This window comes from Oryza glaberrima, chromosome 12 (assembly GCF_000147395.1).
Source record: "Oryza glaberrima chromosome 12, OglaRS2, whole genome shotgun sequence".
Lineage (NCBI taxonomy): Eukaryota > Viridiplantae > Streptophyta > Magnoliopsida > Poales > Poaceae > Oryza > Oryza glaberrima.
This window is the reverse complement of record NC_068337.1, coordinates 22,647,832-22,666,084: the sequence shown is the minus strand read 5'-3', so window position 1 is coordinate 22,666,084 and position 18,253 is coordinate 22,647,832. Positions and strand designations below refer to the sequence as shown.

The 18,253-nt window shown below is 43.0% G+C and overlaps 3 protein-coding genes across 6 annotated transcripts; 1 reads left to right on the top strand and 2 right to left on the bottom strand.

The window, feature by feature from the left end:
- The first annotated feature begins 399 nt into the window (after positions 1 to 399).
- On the top strand, positions 400 to 3,840 carry LOC127756729 (uncharacterized). The gene is made up of 8 exons (XM_052282108.1): positions 400 to 801; positions 884 to 1,177; positions 1,611 to 1,737; positions 2,429 to 2,490; positions 2,582 to 2,812; positions 2,992 to 3,113; positions 3,209 to 3,347; positions 3,496 to 3,840. Exons 1-8 carry the CDS (start codon positions 445 to 447, stop codon positions 3,655 to 3,657), a joined length of 1,494 nt encoding a protein of 497 aa, XP_052138068.1. The 5' UTR covers positions 400 to 444; the 3' UTR covers positions 3,658 to 3,840.
- A 482-nt stretch (positions 3,841 to 4,322) lies between these two features.
- LOC127757517 (uncharacterized) lies at positions 4,323 to 7,551 on the bottom strand. Its single transcript, XM_052283042.1, has 2 exons — positions 7,156 to 7,551; positions 4,323 to 6,992 (listed from the first exon to the last, which is right to left on the bottom strand). The coding sequence occupies exon 2, from the start codon at positions 6,894 to 6,896 to the stop codon at positions 4,653 to 4,655; it is 2,244 nt and encodes a 747-aa protein (XP_052139002.1). The 5' UTR covers positions 6,897 to 6,992; positions 7,156 to 7,551; the 3' UTR covers positions 4,323 to 4,652.
- A 1,224-nt stretch (positions 7,552 to 8,775) lies between these two features.
- Positions 8,776 to 16,940, bottom strand: LOC127757115 (TNF receptor-associated factor homolog 1a-like). Of its 4 annotated transcripts, none has more exons than XM_052282549.1 (13): positions 16,529 to 16,940; positions 15,622 to 15,858; positions 14,831 to 14,942; positions 13,552 to 13,640; positions 13,403 to 13,471; positions 13,194 to 13,323; positions 12,876 to 13,034; positions 12,371 to 12,743; positions 11,906 to 12,018; positions 11,463 to 11,610; positions 10,799 to 11,232; positions 10,592 to 10,727; positions 8,776 to 10,419 (listed from the first exon to the last, which is right to left on the bottom strand). In XM_052282549.1, exons 2-13 carry the CDS (start codon positions 15,803 to 15,805, stop codon positions 9,001 to 9,003), a joined length of 3,366 nt encoding a protein of 1,121 aa, XP_052138509.1. In that variant the 5' UTR covers positions 15,806 to 15,858; positions 16,529 to 16,940; the 3' UTR covers positions 8,776 to 9,000. The 4 variants fall into 4 exon arrangements, with proteins under 4 accessions (XP_052138509.1, XP_052138508.1, XP_052138507.1 ...); XM_052282548.1 differs by having other exon boundaries at positions 16,553 to 16,940; XM_052282547.1 differs by having other exon boundaries at positions 16,576 to 16,939.
- Between the last annotated feature and the right edge of the window lie 1,313 nt (positions 16,941 to 18,253).

Below are 18,253 nucleotides of genomic sequence, written 5' to 3'. Positions count from 1 at the left end.
CTGCACTGACAATGGAAGTGAGAGAGTAGTAATGTTTTTCTCTATCGTATTAGGGCACCTACAATGGTTATTTATAGGCTCTCTACAAGAGATCCATGTCAGCATATTTTCCTACTTGGAAGAGATTAAATGAAGAGAGAGAGCAAAGCTATCTACTAACCTGGAGATAGTCTATAGAGAAAAACGAGGCAATGGATTAGAGAGCTATAGATACCCATGTGTAGATATACTATTGAGGTGGTATACTATTAATCTAGTCTATTGCTGAGATGTACATATTTTATAGATATCATTTTACTTTACCATTGCGGGTGCTCTCAGAGAAAAATAACAGTTAAAATAGGAATATAAAAATATAAAAGAAATCCAACCCGTAAACAGATAACGGTCGGGTTACCCGCTCCAGGCTCCATTCCCCCCGCATTTCGTCGAACACCTACCGCGATGCCGCCGACGCCGCCGCCTCTCCTCCTCCCGGCGCCACGCTGCCCACGCTCTACCGCCGTGCTGGCGGCGTCCCGCTTCGCCGCGTCCGCATCCTCCTCTTCCGGAGGAGGAGGAGGAGGTAGCAGCGGCGGCGCGCGCACGGCGAGGCCGCCCCCGGCCCCGCGGCGGCGGCGCGGCAAGCCCGGGTTCTCGCGGCCGTCCGCCATCAAGAAGAGCTTCCACCAGGAGCAGGTGGTGTTCTCCACGCCTGTTCCCCCCGACCCATCCGTCGCCGTCGTAGGCGGCGGCGCATCCGGCCTCGCCTGCGCCGCCTCCCTCGCCGCCCGCGGCGTCCGCGCCGTCGTCTTCGACACGGTCCACCTCAACCCCCACACCTCACTCACTCACCTACCTTCTCCGCATCCCGTACTCACCTTTCTCGCCGCTGCTACTGCAGGGGATGCACGGGCTAGGAGGGAGGATGGCGACGAGAGCTATCGCCGCCGCCGGCGACCAGCAGCAGCAGCAGCAGCTGGTGTTCGACCACGCGGCGCAGTTCTTCACCGCGAGCGACGAGAGGTTCAAGAGGGTGGTCGACGAGTGGATGGACAAGGGCTTGGTCCGCGAGTGGGGAGGCTTGATCGGTGAGCTCGACGCCGGCGGCCATTTCAGGCCTATGCCTTCCTCCTCGCCGCCGCGGTACATCGGCGTCGACGGGATGCGGCCGCTTGCAGATGCGATTCTGCCTGAGGTATACCCAATTCTGACATCACATTGCAAATCTTTCTTGGAACATAGATCACCAAAGTACCAAACTGTTGCAGGATCATACTATCCCACTGTTAGATGCTAGAACTGAATATTGCTCGGGCCAATTTGCTTGATACCATCGCAAAAGTCGCGGAGCTGAAAAATACCATCGTATGTGTCATTGACATGCTCCGCGTGTCATGTCATTCTCACGTACGATGGTACTATTTTACAACTCACATATCTTTGCGATGGTATTTCCCAAAATTTTCCCATATTAATCTGATAAAATGTGATTTTGGTTGTTGGAGTTCGAACTATGTAAGTGTGTAGTATGAAGTGTGACCGAATCATTCAGATGCCGAACTTTCTTTTATTGATGTCATTTTCTGGTCTGCTCATTCCATTGCTGAGTAGTATTTCAACCTTTGCAGAGTGACCTAATTGAAGTTGTCCGGCCGTGTTGGATAAGCAAGCTTGAGCCGTTCAATGGCCTGTGGCGCTTGTTTGAGAATGAGAAGCCACATGGTCAATATGATGCAATTGTGATAGCACATAATGGTCAGTGCAAGTTTTTTCCCAGTGGTGCTTCTCTTTCAAGCTCTTCTCTCCATGGACTGTGGTTTAAATTAGAGCTTCATTTTTGCGGCCTCTCTAGTTGGGCTGGTAAAGTCTAGGAAAGATGAAGAAAGTAATAGTATCAGTTTACTGCAACTGCCATAAAGATATCATAGATTGCACAAGAAAGTGATTATTGTGGAGGGGCAAATCCAGAACAAACAATTACCCGGTGTCCCATACATAGCACACTACATAATATATCACAACCAAATCTATACAATGCTCAAAATAATAATAAAAAAAGCAGCGTTGTATTTAACGATTATCAATGTTACTTACAATGTTTATAGCAAAATATAAGTATCCAACTACAATATCCCGTAAAAACTAAAAAGACATACAAAGTTGTTATTTTGTTGCTTGCAGGCTGACTAGCTTGGGCTCTGGGTGTCCGGCTAGGTGGTGTCCCAATGCATGTACATCGGCTATCACAAATGAAAACGAAAAATTCAACCTGTCCTGTGCATCGTGTTGGACTAACGTGGATTCGCCCCTGACCATATGCATTTTTTTCGCTGCATATGTCATTGTCTTGTATTTTTTAACTTTTTTTAGCAAGAAGCATATCATATATCTAACTTTTCTTTCGGACTAAATCATATTTCCGGTCACTTTTCTACTCGCTAATCAGGGAAATGTGCCAATCGTCTGCTCTCTACATCAGGTCTACCACTGCTGACAAGACAAATGAAGGTTTACTGCCGGAACAAACTTTGAACTCATGAGGCATATATCCGCTTCTTACAAGTTCGTTCTTACTGAGTTTTATACCCTCTATGCTCAGAGATTACAGCTAAGTTCTGTCTGGGCGCTCCTCGCGGCATTTCAAGATCCTCTACCAATTCCACAAACTGATTCTTATGGAACATTTGAAGGAGCATTTGTGAAAGATGTTGATTCTCTCTCTTGGATGGCCAACAATACTCAGAAACTTTTCCCCTTGCAGACTGGCAGACCCGAGTGCTGGACATTTTTCAGCACTGCTGCTTATGGAAAAAGAAACAAAGTTCCGCAGGTGGATTATTTGCTGAAAGTTATTTTGGATTTCGCTTTTGTTATATCATCAGTTGCATGGAACTACGCATTGTTACATTAATTAAAAGAATACATGTCAAGATAGAGTTTTCAAGGCCTTTTTGCCCCCTTTTTTTGTACTGTTGAATACTTTAGAATGTGTTTTATCACTGATGACAGGAAAACATTCCAAAGATCACGGCGGAAAAGGTGAAGGAAGACATGCTTAGAGGTGTAGAGCTTGCTTTAGGGCTATCAAGAGGATCTCTTCAGCAACCATTTTACACGAGAGTACAATTGTGGTACAACAACGCATGCCTTGAGCCTCTTGTATCTGTTTACCATTTCATCATGTGTAAACACAATCATATTATGAATTCAAATGCCTGAAACACAGGGGTGCAGCTCTACCAATGAACACTCCAGGAGTCCCATGCATATTTGATCCCCAAGGGAGAGCAGGCATCTGTGGTGACTGGCTAACAGGTTCAAGCATAGAAGCGGCTGTGTTAAGCGGAATGTCTCTTGCAAACCATGTAAATATATTGCCTTCATATGCTCTTTGTTTCTGCAATCTATAGCACATCTCGAATCTAGCAGTGAACAAATTAATTATGAACTCGATTCTATATATGAATTCTTTCGTTTAAATGGTGATTTCTTGTTCCTAATTTTACAATGCAGATCGCTGACTACTTTGCAAGCAGTGTTGAACAACCAGAGGAGTTTGCAATTGGTTTGCATGAGAACTTGAGCCAGGTTGAAGGTCATGATATTGGTCAGTTCCCAGGTTTAGAGAGTCAGAAACCGCATGTAGCTGAAGCTCAGCTAACACCGAGCACATGATTTTTCTTTTGTTAGTTCTGTACTGGTAATTTCTGTAGCATGTAAATGATGAGCTGATTCTTTTGTTGCACAGAACGTGTATGTTGTAAACCGCAAAAATGTATATCAACCATGTATATGTAGAAATTTTTGAAGCTCTTCGAATGTTTCATCTACCTGGTGTTTGGAAGTACATCTGGATGTTTGGAAGGCTATATATATATATATATATATATATATATAATATTCTTGAAAGAGTTGTACTGTTCCCAGGAAAATCCTTGTGAAATTATTTCTTCGAATAAGAGTGTTACTTCATGAACAAAATAGCCAATGCCAATACAGCATTATGCTGCAATCACAATTACATGAAGCAATGCAAATGCAGCATCGCACAGGAACCACAGCTACAGGCAAGAGCAAGGCAAAATGCAGCATCACAGCAATCACAGCTACATGAAAAAGGAAGACAGATAGACAGATCAGCAGTACACAGCAATCACAGTTACAGGAAAGAGCAAGACAATTACAGCAATCCACAGCTACAGGAAAGAGGAAAGTGCACAAAGGTACAGAGAGAACAGGTATTACATAAACAACAGGTTAATCGATGAGTCATACTTGCGATGTAACATCAAGAGTATCACATATTTGGTGCGGTACTCATCATGTTTGAGCACATCATATTTCAATAAAATTGCATGCACTTTGCACTAGGTTTAACAAAATAATTTCACTTTGCAGCAGGTTAAGCTAATTACTTTTCACTCAACACCAGCTCATATGATTTGGTCTGATCCAATGAGCTGAGGCCGACATGCAGGTCCACCATGGCATATGATTTGAACACATAGTATTGTCACAACATTATTAAATTACACCTAAACCAAAAGCAGTATCTAGTATAACCAAAGGTGCCCATCTGCAAAGAGGAAGTTTGAATGGTGGAGTAGACTCTAACTTCTAACTTTTCACAGGAAAACTGCAGCTACTTCAGAACTCCGACATTGGCTTCTTCATATGGGAGCAGCACATGTAGTTCTGAAATGGCCTGTTTGGTTGCAGCGGCTGCAGTGTACAACCCTCTTGATTCGCCCACGGTCCTCTGCACGGATTCTCTTCTTCCTAGGCCTCCCGGGAGGCCTCAAGGATTTTGGCGGGTTGATGATCACATCCACCTTGTTCTCTTCTTCTTGGCCTTGATCAGACGTCTCGTTCCAAAGGGTTTTGTCCGGGATAGGATGGATCGTCTGTGAGTATGTCTTGCGGTATGTCGCAACGGTGAAGCAGCTCTCTGTATAACGGTGGACATTCTGTCTGCAGGAAAGCAGCGCTGCCACACCATGAGCACAAGGCACACCATAGAGCTGCCACCCACGGCACAAACAACACCTGTTGCGGATGTCCACAATGTTAGTTCCCTCGTGAGGCGAGATGACCTCAAATTCAGCCTCATTGGCTCGGGCAACTTGGTAGCCCCGTGCACGCTCAATTGCTTCTTGCACCCGTCGCTCCGCTGCAGGCACAAGGATAGTTGTCCACTGCATACTTGCTTCACGCCGTTCGTTGAACCATGTCATTAGCTGGCGTCGGATACACTCCATCATCTGAATTATAGGAAGCCCAGAGGCATCCAGTATCCAAGAATTCAGTGATTCTGTGATATTTGCTGTCAGGTGACCATATCGTGTCCCCTCAAAGTAAGCTGTGGCCCAAAGCCGAGGAGGTAGGCGTCTTATCCAACAAACAGCTTCTGGGGACGTGTCTTCTATCTCTAGCAACTTGGTTTCAAATTCTATCACAGTCAGTGCATTGGCAGCCTCCCAGAGAAGGTTGACAAGCACTGAGTTATTGAACTCCTTTCGGAAAGTTTCACTGAGACTGCGCATACAGTGCCCATGGAATGCAGTTGGGAAGTTGAAGTCAACTCCATCAATTATTCCCTTGCGTCTATCAGACAATATAGTGAGCCTTGGCATATTCTCTGTGTTCTTCTCCAGCAATTCATGCAGCTCAGACAGAAACCATATCCAATTCTCATCAGATTCCTCATCAACCACACCAAATGCAAGAGGAAACAGGGCACCATCACCATCGAAACCTGTGGCAAGAAACAAGGTGCCGAGATACTTGTTTTTGAGAATGGTTCTGTCAAGCCCAATGAGCGGACGGCATGCATTCACAAAACCATATATTGATGCATGGAATGATATGAAGAGTCGCCGAAAGCAGTTGTCATCTGGATTGCCATAGACACGAGCTATGCTTCCTGGATTTGTTCTTTCCACTTGCCTACAGTACTCAGGCAGGAGCCGATACCCTTCTTCGAAGGACCCCCGAACTGCTGCCATGATCCGCTCCTTCCCTCTCCATGCTTGCTTATAGGATAATGTGATCCCGTGTGACTTGTGGATTTCTTCCAAAATTTCCTTGGGCTTGCAGTGTGGGTTCTCACGTAGCCTCTCCTCAACAGTATTTGCAACCCATTGAACAGATGCCTGCTGGTGGCCTAGATGGTTTATTCCCACACAACTATGGTTGTCATGGATAGTTCGGATGGAGAAAGTGGGCACGCCAGGGAGCTTTGCAGCATGGATGCGCCACGGGCAGCCGTCAGCAGAGCACTTCGCAGTGAAGCGCGTCTTGTCAGACTTCACCGTCTGTATCTCAAAGTGGCAGGCGATGGCGGTGTTGCGGATGGCCCTGCGGCAGCTCATGACATCAGGGAATTCCTGCCCCACCACAAGCTGAAACTCGGAGCTGACGACCATCTTCCGCGACTGAACAACAGGGGCAACCGCAAGAGGGCCGTGCGAGAAGTCATGGGCTGGCTGAAGAGCGAGCTCGTGGGCTTGCTCAAGAGAAAGCTGATCCATATTCTGGTCGACGTCAAGCTGATGCGCATCTGTGAGCGTCAGCACGTGATTCTCCGTCATGGCAAGCCCATCATGGTCCTGACCATCCAAGGAATGCGGGTCCTCATCATGGCCATGCCCCAACGCGAGCTCACTGGTGTGGCCGTGGTGATCATGCGCGAGGACCAGCTGGCTGTCGTGGTGGTTCCCGAGACCCAGGTCATGGTCGTGCTCGTGCTCGTGCGACTGCCCGAGGACGAGATCATGTTCGTGCGCGTGGCCGAGGCCGAGCTCGTGGCTGTGGCCGAGCCCTAGCCCGTGGTCCTGCCCAAAGTCATGGTGATTCTGCCCCAGCGCCAGCTCGGGGTCCTCGCCATGGCCGAGAACCAAGTCGTGGTTGGCCATCAGCAATTCACGGCTGCTCCGAGTATCTCCTGGCAACCAGTGACTGACCTAGCGTCGCGCGGCATGGAGGGGGTTCAGCTGAACCCCCAAATCCCTCTTGAAAATTAAAAAAAAAATTATATCAGTACTACCAAATCAAAGTAATCCGGGCAAAACCCAATTCCCAAGCCCGGATGAATCAAACGGAAGGGTAGAAGTATACAACCTAATTCCCAAGCCCGGATGAATCCCCAATACGAGAGGTGAAAAAGATGAATACCTTCAATTCGATGCGAGACGAGATGGATGGACGCCGATGGAAGGAAGAACTAGACCGCGGGCCGCGTCGACGTCGGCGTCGGCGTCGGCGTCGCCCCCACTCCAAAACCTAGCCGTGCTCGCCGCCCGTGCGGGCAAGCGCGATGGGGGGAGAAGGCTAGGGCACGGTCGGGAGGGGATGGGATGGGATGCTCGGGGGAGAGGGGAGGGGCGTCTGCGCCGCGCCCCTCCGGAGTTGCTCGCTGGGGCGGTGGGGATGGGGGCGCGCAGCGATGAGGGCGAGGTGGCGGCGGCGGCGGCGGGGAGAAGGCCGGCGGCCGCGGCGGCGGTGGTCGGCTACAGATCGGAGAGAGATTTGGAGAGAGATGGGGGAGGAAGAGAAGGAGAGTAGAGGTGAGGGAAGGAGAGAAGAAACAGAACAGATTGTGGGGTAGGACGGAGGGGCATTCTGGTCATTTCAGTTGTCACCCTTTTTATTATAAGAAAAAGAAACTTTTTTAAAAAAAATTGCTTAGTTGAGATTTATAATCCCTCTGGTGTCACACAAGATATATTTGTGTCCACAGATAGGTGGAGCATATTTGAGAATGTTAAGTATGTTGAGGTAAGGGGGCATTTTGGTCATTTCAGTTCTTGCCTTTTTTTGGTTTTTGGGAAAAGTGATAAACTCTTTTTATTTTGTTTTGTTTTTTTCGGAATTAAAATCCCTGACGGCAATTAAAGTCCAATCGCGTCTATTTGGAGGGCACATGAGTAAGAAGGCATGTTTTGGTTTGTTTCATTGTCCAAACTGACCCTATAGAAATGTTGGCAATGTCAATGGATGAATAGTTTCATTTGGTTTAATGAAAAAAAATACATTACTGATATTTCGGTAAAACTACGAAAGCTCGTAGCTACTTCCTCTCTCCTAAAACAAATCCACTCTTAGCATCCCATCCCAAGACAACTTTAGTTGTAGGGATAAAATAAACAAAGTGTCCCTTATTTATAGGAAAATAATATTAATGGATGGATAAAAGGTATTAAAATACTTCTTCCATTTTATATTATATAAGTCATTTGACTTTTTTCCTAATCAAACTAGTTTGACTAAATTTATAGAAAACTATATTAGTATTTTCAACACAAAACAATCATATTATTAAAATTTTTGCTATGTTATATTTAATGAAACTAATTTGGATTTTAAATGTTCCTAAATTTTTCTATATACTTGATCAAACTTAACAAAGTTTAACTAGAAAAGAAACTCTCTCTGTTCATGTTATGTTTCATATTATACGTTGTTTTAACTTTTTTTAAGTCAAACTTATTTTAAATTCGACCAAGCTTATAGAAAAATATAATATCATTTTCAACACAAAACAAATATATTATTAAAATATATTGAATGCAGATTCAATAAAAAATAATTTAGTATTTTAAATTTTGCTAAACTTTTCTACTGTGAACAAATTTATCTGGCAATGAACAAATGCTTTTGCAGACCATGAAATCCAGATTGGAATTACAAACTAAACCGCAACTATAGGAAGAAAAAGAAAGGCTCAAATTAGTCTGCCTGCGATTGAGGTGTTCACCATATGCCATCGACTCCAGGACATGGATAGAAAGGAAGAAAGGCTAACCCAGATTGTATGCATGTATACGACTGATTTTAGATTCTTTACCACAGGTAAAAAACAATGTAGAAAGCAAAGAAATATAGCTATTGAATAAGGAACTGAGGAGCCGTTCTTTATAAAACTATAGGGAAGGATTACAATTACACTCAGCTCAGAAGAAAACAGCATGAGATTACAACACATTATTGTGAATTGCAATCACTAATCATTAGAGGTGCTCAATGCCCATTGGCAGGTCGATAGGGTGGGTACCTGCTTAACCCATTTGCGGAATTCGGATAATCACTTGACTGATATGGGTAACCATTCATATCTGCCCCAAAATTTGGCAAGGAGAGGTCTGTTTGGCCGTATGGCCACTGGTTCATCATCATATCATCAAACTGGCCGTTGGAGTATGAAGGCAGATCAAAATGCGAATAACTCCTCTCCCTTAGCCCCCGAGAAGTACCGTTCAAAGAATTATAGAACCTTGGGATTTCCTCGTCATAGTATTGCTCAGGTTGATCAAACAGGTATGGATCAGATTGAGCAAACATGCCATAATCAGGTGTGCTGGAATTATTGGGCATCGAGTATTGTCGAGCAAATGCCTGTTGGCTCCGCTGAAGAACCTTTAATGTTCGCCTTTCACACTGTTCGTCATTTAGCAAGTCATTGATTATGTCTAGGTGCGGAAACTCATCACTGACCAGGCCTTGTGGTTGAAATGGAGTAGATCTGGCAGAAATTTCTGACAGTTGCTTGCTCCGTGGCTTTCCAAACAAATAAAACTTCTCAAACTCACCTCCATTGCTTGAGCTTACTGCCCCATGATCATTGCTGCTGCTACTGCTGCTGCTGCTTGCCTGCTGAGAGCTTTCTTCTCTCCACTGGTTGAGTGTCTCAGGCTTGACAGTTCCAAACGTCAACCCTTGTCGCAACGATGATCTGTCATTCCCAGCCAGGTGCTCTGGTGATAGAATGGAGGGTGACAATGAAAACATCGATTGCGACTGTGCAACTCTTTGCTCTGAGCTTGTCTGATGAGTGAAACTGCTAGCACCAACAGAACTTCTCTCCATCATGGCATTCCGGTATGAACGAGGAATGTAGCTTGGAGCACTAGCAGAGGGTTCATTGCCTAGACGTCCAACTGCACTCATCGAACGGGAAAGAAGTGGTACAGTTTGAACTGCTGAAGCCACAGGTGCTGTTTGTTTTGCTGCAGGGACTTGTGGAGCACTCAAGGGCCTCGATACTGTAATTGCCTGGGTTGCTGTACCACTGCTTACCAGGGAAGTCTGCTTCTGAGCTTCAGATTTGGAGGCCGTAGGCACCTGCGGATGTCGTGCAACTGGAACTGACCTCTCATTATGGGTTGCGTGAATTGTCAGAGGTCCTTTATTTGAAACTAACTGAGCAGTTGGAGTGGTAGTGACACCCATTACTGAACTAGCAGTCACAGCACCTGAAGCTTCACTTGCACGGGAACTCAAGTTATTGGCGCTTTCTAATGAAGATTTTGGCTGCTGCGAAAAGATGTGTTGCTTCTTAATAGGGCTGACAGAAGACTCTGTCATTCTTAACTTGGACGGACTCATGACATCAGTCTGCCGATGTGCATTTTGCTTCTTCTGTGATACAACTCTGTCATCCTGAAATAGTAATTTTATATGTTTATTACTCAATCAATTGCGATGCTTAATACATTGATGGAGAAATAAGTACAATTGAAAAGACCATTCTTCTATAGCAGCTGCTTTATGGCGCATTTCCCAATGAATGCACAGAAGTCACTATGTAAGACATTTAAGATAGATGGCATACCTCATGTTGGTGGTCTTTTGAGTTAACAGAAGTACTACTGCTAGATCCGGCAATACCATTTGGCACTGAATTCAACCCACCATGTCCAAGCCCACTTCGTGCATCATGATCCTTGTTATTCCTCCTGTTGTTTCCTCTGAGTCACAAAATACAGTGCCATAAATACCAATTGACAGAAGTGGGAAGATGCTAAAAATCAAAGTATACCTATTTGATGAGGATTTGACATTTGTCCAGGCACCTCCAGTATTCAGGATAACTGAAGGAACTGAATCAGATGAACAAGTAGATGAGCTATCATCCAGGAAAGAAGTCCTCTTTCCTGCATGTTCATTTTGCATTTCACCACCTTCAGGCACAGTAGCTTGAGTTTCTGAAGCATCTGTTTCCCAATTAACAGGGCTGGATTCACTGTCTTCAAGGTCGTTATGAAGCAACTCAGAACTATCATCTCTGTTATCAGAGATATCAGACACTTCTTCAGGGTTGTCCGCATTTGATGTTATTTCTTCTGCTTGACTTGAGAGATCATCCAGGATCCTATCATCCGGTGGGCTGCTGCTCTCTATTACTATTTCCTTTATATCAACCTTCTCATTTTTCCCTTTATTATTTTTCCGACTGTTTTTCTTCTGTTTAGCCTAGGCAAAGTGGAAGACAATAGTGCTCATTATGTCATATGCAGCCAATAATACTATTGTAATGTTTACAACAATACAATCTTTGATAATCCCATTTCACACACAAAATAACGACCACACAAGGCCAGGGTAAACCGTGGCAGAAAGTAGTTTACATCAAATTTAGCACAAGAAAAAAAAATTGATAGGCAGCATGAATTAGCAAGATTGCACAAGAAAGAGAAACAAACCTGCTTTTTTCTGATGCGTTTTTCCTTCTCAGCAGCACTACGTTTTGCCTTAAGTTCAATTTCTGCAAGCCCAGCAGCTTCCTCTTCACGAATGAGCTCCTCTTGGCGCTTCAAAGCCACTGCCTCCTGGTATGCCACTTCTATTCGGCTGATACAAGACTTATAAGGTGAGAATACAAGACAACCGAAGGAAGAACTAATTCAGATCAAGAATAGATTAAAAAAGAGTCTGATAACAGAAGTGACATGTCTTGCCACAAATGCCAACTAGGAAATAGCATCTTGCATTTATGCACTAAAGCCTCAAGTAACAGAAATAAAGCATGTCAACTGTACCATCAAGGGCTAGAAATCAACTTCTTAACAAACTGTCTGTAATTGAACGTTTATGGAGCAAAAAAAAAAAACTAATACTGGATGGACACATTAAACAAATCTCTTACCTGAATATATGGGCCAAGGCAAAAAATTCCAGTGTCTTCCAGCCAAGCTCTACAAGTCGTTTATCATCACGTTCAATTGAATCTTTGTTGAAATCATCACCTGAGCTGCCATCCTGCAACCACATAAGGCACAATTTACTTGACTTATTACAGTAGCATAAAATAAAATCTCATCAAGCCAAAAGTAGTAAAGAGAACCTTTTCTTTTTCTAGTCCATACCTCATTTAAGACTACAGCTACTAAGACATCTTTGAGACCAGTATGATGAAGGAATTCTTAATAATTTAATGAGTGCAAATAATTGAGACCAGCGTGAACCATGAAGGAATTTGCTATTAATTCTAAGTTGGATATGAAAAATAAATTTCAGTCTTATATCTATTGATTGTCCATAATAAGAAATATTCTATGATGAACATTATCCTAATAAACTAGCTGTACAGGGTTGCTGATATCATGCATACCTTCGTGCGGTTCTGTGAGCTTTTATCATCCTTTGTAGGCAAAGGTTGATGCGGAAGAGTGTCTAATGCAGCTCTTTCAAGCAAAAGTATCACATCATCGGCCAAGACAAACATGTCCTGATCAACAAGCACCATAGGAGTGCTTCGAATATCCATCTGGACAGTCTCTGCTAGCTTGGGCACCCCCTTTTTATTCTTGGTCTGGTATTCAAGAGCCTTTAGTCCGCTATATAGTGAGTCCATTACTAAGGTTGATGTAACTTCCTTCTCTATAAAAAAATGTTTCACTAGAACTTTCAATACAGTGTCAGTCTTTTCCCTTGTCATATATTTCTGCACACTTGGATCCATTCCTAGCCAGAATGCATTGAAACTGCAACATGAAAAAACATCATTTTAATAATAGATAGATTAGCATGGCATGTCGACAATTTTATCTTAGAAGACGTATTTCAAATGTTCTTGGCCATAGCAAAGAAATGAACCCAGAAGATAGTTATCTAACCTAGACCACCTCAGTTTATCTTCAATCAACCTGCTAAGCTTGCTTCTCCTTTCATCAATAAAGCGTCGACAAATTTGTTCCACATTTGAGAGATACACCCGAACTAGTTCCCTTCTGTACTGGCCATCAAGGCAGCGAAATGGACGGTCTGCCTTCTCCCTCAAATATTACAATGCAGAAGCAGACATGGTTATGCAAAGCAAAATAGATAATCTCATCTCCAAAATAAATAGATATATAGATAAATAAAGAACAAGGGAGCAGTTCTCAGTGTACCAATTGATGGAAAATAAAAGAGAAACTCAAGTAAATAGATACCTGATCACTTGAACTTGAGCTTTGATGGTAAGAACATCATCAACAACAAAGCCTTCATGTAATTTGGTTAGCTCCATAAATTTTTTCCATCCCCAATCATGCTCTTTCTTCCAAAACCGGTGCAGTGTATCTGAAATATTAATTTCTTTAAATTTCACATTAAGAATTCAAGTGAAATTACAAGAAATCAAATAGTGTACCAAACTCACCAGAATACTTGGATTTCTTAGGGTCTCTATTAATTACAGCTATGGTAAACTGTGCAAAGTGACTCCATCCTGAAACATAAGCAAGCCGTGCAAAGGATTACGTTTCTGCCGTCAAAAAATAAAAGCTTATCACTGCTGGAGGCATCTACCTGGGAGCAGCTTATCATGGTTGGCTACACAAAGAAAGAGTGACAAGTGATTGCAAACATCACATCCTTGTGGGTAAATCAAGATGTACCTGAAAAATCAACCAATAGATCTCAAAATTGTGGTGCACAAGTAAATGTTAAGCCTGTACGATCTCAAAATGTGGTGCATCAGCCTATCAATTAGTAAACATGTACCAATGAAGGGAAAAAACCATTAATAAAAAATGTTACCACCTATTGAACAGAAACCAATAGAAACAGAATAGATAAATATATCATCCCTTAATTCTGTGTAATTGCGTATGTAAATGAAATAATAAGGTAAAATAGCGTCCAGAAGACAGAATAGATAAAAGAAAAATGCAATGTACTACAGACCCTAGAAAGTGTTCTAAAAGTCGGCGCTAGGCGCCGCCTAGGCACCCATTAGGCGCTAGGAGCCAGGTAGATGCCGCAATTAGGCATTAGGTGGTGTTTTATTGCTATTTTAGTGTGATATAGTCTAGTTTTTATGTAATATGCTGGCTAATTTCTTAGGTTTGGCTAGTTGGTCTGACCTGGGTGCCCCCTAGGAGCCGCCTAGGCAGGGCCTAGGCACCAAATAGGCGCTAGGCTCCACCCAGCCACCGACTAGCGCCTTCTTGAACCATGCCATAGAACAAATAGCGCAGTTTTATATAGAAAACAACTATAGCTTAAGACAAAAAAAACAAATTACATGACACGTATCAAAATATTTAGGTATAAAATATCTGTATTTCTTGTGATCTGTCACGTTTTATAATACAATATCTTTTCTCTATAGCACTACAAGCTCAAATGGTCATGTCAGGGACCAAGTACGGCTTAATGAACTGGTATGAAGTTGCTAGTGGGTAGTTAGAGAGTGCCTCTAAAAGGGCGCAAGGAAAATGTGATATCTTATGCACTCATTTTTCAACAACTTATTTGTACAAAGGTTGTGCTTAGTATTGTGAATGGTCTACCCTAAGTACTACAACCACTAATTCGTTACTGGCAAGTTATCCGCCCTTCAGCATTTGTATTTGCAGAAAGTGAGCAAGGAAATAGTTTATCTACTCTGATCTGTCATGATAGATACATCATATAATTGGTTCTGTTGTCAAAATCATTCAAAATTAAAACTAACAGCCATGTCTCATATAGCAGGTAAGTAAGGAGCCTAATGCAGCACAACAAACATGTTGTAGTTTAAGAAACTGACAGATAAAATAGCAACATCAGTTACTACATGAATACCCGTACTAAGAGAACATACCATTTATAGCCGCCAACATCAAAGGAATTACTCCGCAGCTCTCTCTTGTTAATTTGGGAAAAATTATCAATCCTCCAAGTGAATTTTCCATAAAGCTCAGAAGGCCTTGGCCCTAATAAAAGAAAATGAAAACAACAAGGACTGAAGCACAAATATGAGGAAATCAGTAAATATTAGAAGGTTCAATTATCACAAACATTAATCCAGTAGAATCCTCAAACAGGTAATGCATTAATTATATCACTTCTCAACACCGTAGTTCCCAAAGCTGGATTTTGACTAGGAGGTCTAGGCGGGAGGGTGCCATCAAGTGCCTAAGCATCCGCCTTTTATTAGACTTACTAGTTGAACTAGCTGTCATGAGATGTTGTATAGCCATTGAATTTTATTTAAAAACTGCTGTAAAATTATCGAGAGGTTATTGGAACAGGGTAATATAGAAACACCTTGCTAATAAATATGCATTTGTTGTAGCATATAGAAGCGACGTAATGCAGAACCCTATTTACAATTATGGAATGTGATGGAGTGTTGGCGGGTCGGAGGAACCCCCCCCCCCCCCCCCCACACACACACACACAAAAAAAAAAAAAATCGGAAGCATGGGAAGATATTTGATTCCTATGGCTGTACATACTAGATAACTGAAAAGAACAATATTTTTCATGGTTCTTCCACAATGATACATTAGGTATTTAGGCCGGCTGGGCAATAACCACTAGTATGGAAAGATCTTAAAGGTAATGTATTAAGCAGAAACAGGAAATAGGAAAGCGAATTAAAGAACGAACCACAATCATCATCATCACTGTCCGAGTAAGCTGGAGAAGTTGATGGTGTTCCATTCTCAACTTGCTCACTCGATCTCCATTCTGCTAAAGATTCCCCAGAATGACTTTGCTGATCGCTTGGCAACTCTTCAGTTGACGAGGATCTACCATCCCCTGTATAGTCCTCAATCAAAGTACCAGCCATGAATCAATCTTCAGGGAAATGCAGCTCAGCTATCCGCCTCACCCTTTTTGCTTCTATAATAGTGAACCAAAAGCCATCAAAGTTCAGCTTCAACGTGCGCTGACACCACAAAATGAGAAATCAACAGAGGTAGACCTAAACCTAACCCTCGGGGACACAACAGCTAACAGCGAGCAGGTGCTATGCTTCACTAGTCTGCCAGTAAAACTTAATACATCACATATCAAGCAACTAAGCGACTAATGTATACGGAACCCGAAGTAAGACATTGTGGAGCACAAAGGAACAGAGCTGACATGAGATCGATAGTGTCCTAAGGTGCTATCATATAAAAAACTACAATTCTGATACCATATAAAACTTATAATTCTGATATCATATAGAAACTATTATAATTCCGAAACACCCTAGTCATTAGGGCGCCGCTACTGTCATATAAAACCACCTCTAATTCCAACCCAACGATCTACTTTCGGCCGCGAGAAGAGTAAAACCTAAGCAGCATTAAATCATCTACGTCGAAGTTACCCATTTCTGTTCTGTTCTTTCACCCTAGGCCCTATATGCAACAACTAATAGAAATTACAGCGCGGGCAAGCAACGAGCAACCATCCCGATCCAATCAAACAACGCCCGCCACGCAAGGATCGCCCCTCGTCCAATCCAACGCCTCCCCGTGAAATGAACGCCACACCGAGAGAGAGAGAGAAAATGATAGATTACGCGGCGCAGGAGACAGATCGGGACCTCACGGTCGGGCAATGCCTCACCTCGCCGGGAGCCCCCCGACGAATCGCGCCGCCGGGGCACCTCCTCTCCCCGCGTCGTCCGGATCTGACCTCGCCAACCCCCTTCCGCCCGTTCCAATCGGGGAGAGACCTCCTCCCTCTCGCTCGCCCGCCCACCCCACCGCGCGGGAGATCGTCACCTCCTCGTCCTCCTCGGCGTCACGCGGCGGCGGCGGCGGCGGCGGAGGCGGTGGCGGTGGCCGGGGCGGAGGAGGAGATAGGAGGGGAATGGGAAGAGATGGAGGGGAAGCGAGCAGCGTGGTGCGTGCGCCCTAGTCGAGTCGAGGGTGTGAGGATTTTTGGCTTCTCCTCTCTCTCTCACACACTTTTTTTTTCCTGTCTTTTTTTTTTGTTTGAGTTGAATAATCGGATCGGGTTTAGGCTTAGGGTAGGGTGGGGTAGGACGATGAAGATGGCGGATGTATATATAGGGTGGGTTTTTTTAATATTTATTAGTGGGCTTTAATTGTTGTATAAATATAGAGATATGGTATTAAATGATGTTCCTATCTCGGAGGGTGCAGACGTAAATGTGGTGTGCATATGTATAAATGGAGTGTATCTAAGAGATTTTCTACGAGCGGTGAGAGGATCGCTGATGGATCGTGTAGTAACGTAACGTTTTGTTTGGATTAGGTCAATGTTCTTTTAGGGTTAGGTTTAGGATGAGCGACTTCGTAAGTCCGATAAGATTGACTCACCATGGTGAAAAGGAGAGTGGCATTTCACCTATTAAACCAAGCTAATTGTTTGTTACATTTCTTACGTTTCTCCATGTTGCATGTAAGATGTCGTTAAAAGTTAAAAATCACAATCACAAGGAATCGTTATGATAAGCTTTCAATCGATCTAACGGAAAGACCAAATCGTTATGACAAGCTTCCAATTAACATAATAGAAAGACACATGTCTACGCTATAAAATATCTTTTCTTTGAAAGAAAAAAGAAAATCTATGGCACGATTGTAATAGTAGGCATATTTATCCCGCTAATTCATATATGTTGGATGTAGCTAAGACCCCCTTCGAAGTGGATTATTGCCATGGATTATTTACGCTATGAGCCTATGATTAAAAAATATGATTTTTCAAAAAAAAAAGTACATCATTTTTGTTTATATGCTTGTTCTAAGATTTTACCCGTTAGGTTTTAATGTACAATATTCAGATGTCCCAAAAAAATATGTAGACCATCTGTCAGCGTTCATCGATATTTCTTGAGCTCCACAATATCGCAATCGATCCTACATGTAATATATAACAATATTTTTGAAAATGTAATAAATAACAATATTTTTGAAACTCATTAACTACATGACCATTGTTTGTTTCAACCTGCTGCACATAAGCACATTACGGATGCCCTCGCAGCTTAATTTCGTCGGACAATTGCACATTAGGATGGCCTTCTAACGTAAAATATATACAGTACAGGTCAAACTTAATTGTTACCCTTGTACTTAAGTTGCTGTACTTTGTTAATTGTTACCCTTGTACTTAAGTTGCTGTACTTTGTTAATTGTTACCCTTGTTCTTGCAAACGCAGGGTGTAGTGTTTATCAATCAGATGGAATACGAGCATATAGACAACCAATATTTTCAATTAGAAATTAAGAAAAAAATCAAATTAGAGATAAGATCACAATTCATGACAGTATGA

What these genes read in the sequence shown, in the direction of transcription:
- LOC127757517 (XM_052283042.1), bottom strand. Translation starts at nt 6,896, where the DNA reads ATGGCCAACCACGACTTGGTTCTCGGCCATGGCGAGGACCCCGAGCTG.
- LOC127757115 (XM_052282549.1), bottom strand. Translation starts at nt 15,805, where the DNA reads ATGGCTGGTACTTTGATTGAGGACTATACAGGGGATGGTAGATCCTCG. An exon ending in TAAGAAATCCAAGTATTCTG is followed by an intron (nt 13,324 to 13,402) that starts GTGAGTTTGGTA and finishes TTAATATTTCAG; the next exon opens with ATACACTGCACCGGTTTTGG. An exon ending in GCTCACAGAACCGCACGAAG is followed by an intron (nt 12,019 to 12,370) that starts GTATGCATGATA and finishes ATGTGGTTGCAG; the next exon opens with GATGGCAGCTCAGGTGATGA.
- LOC127756729 (XM_052282108.1), top strand. Translation starts at nt 445, where the DNA reads ATGCCGCCGACGCCGCCGCCTCTCCTCCTCCCGGCGCCACGCTGCCCA. An exon ending in GCGCCGTCGTCTTCGACACG is followed by an intron (nt 802 to 883) that starts GTCCACCTCAAC and finishes CTGCTACTGCAG; the next exon opens with GGGATGCACGGGCTAGGAGG. An exon ending in AAAGAAACAAAGTTCCGCAG is followed by an intron (nt 2,813 to 2,991) that starts GTGGATTATTTG and finishes CACTGATGACAG; the next exon opens with GAAAACATTCCAAAGATCAC.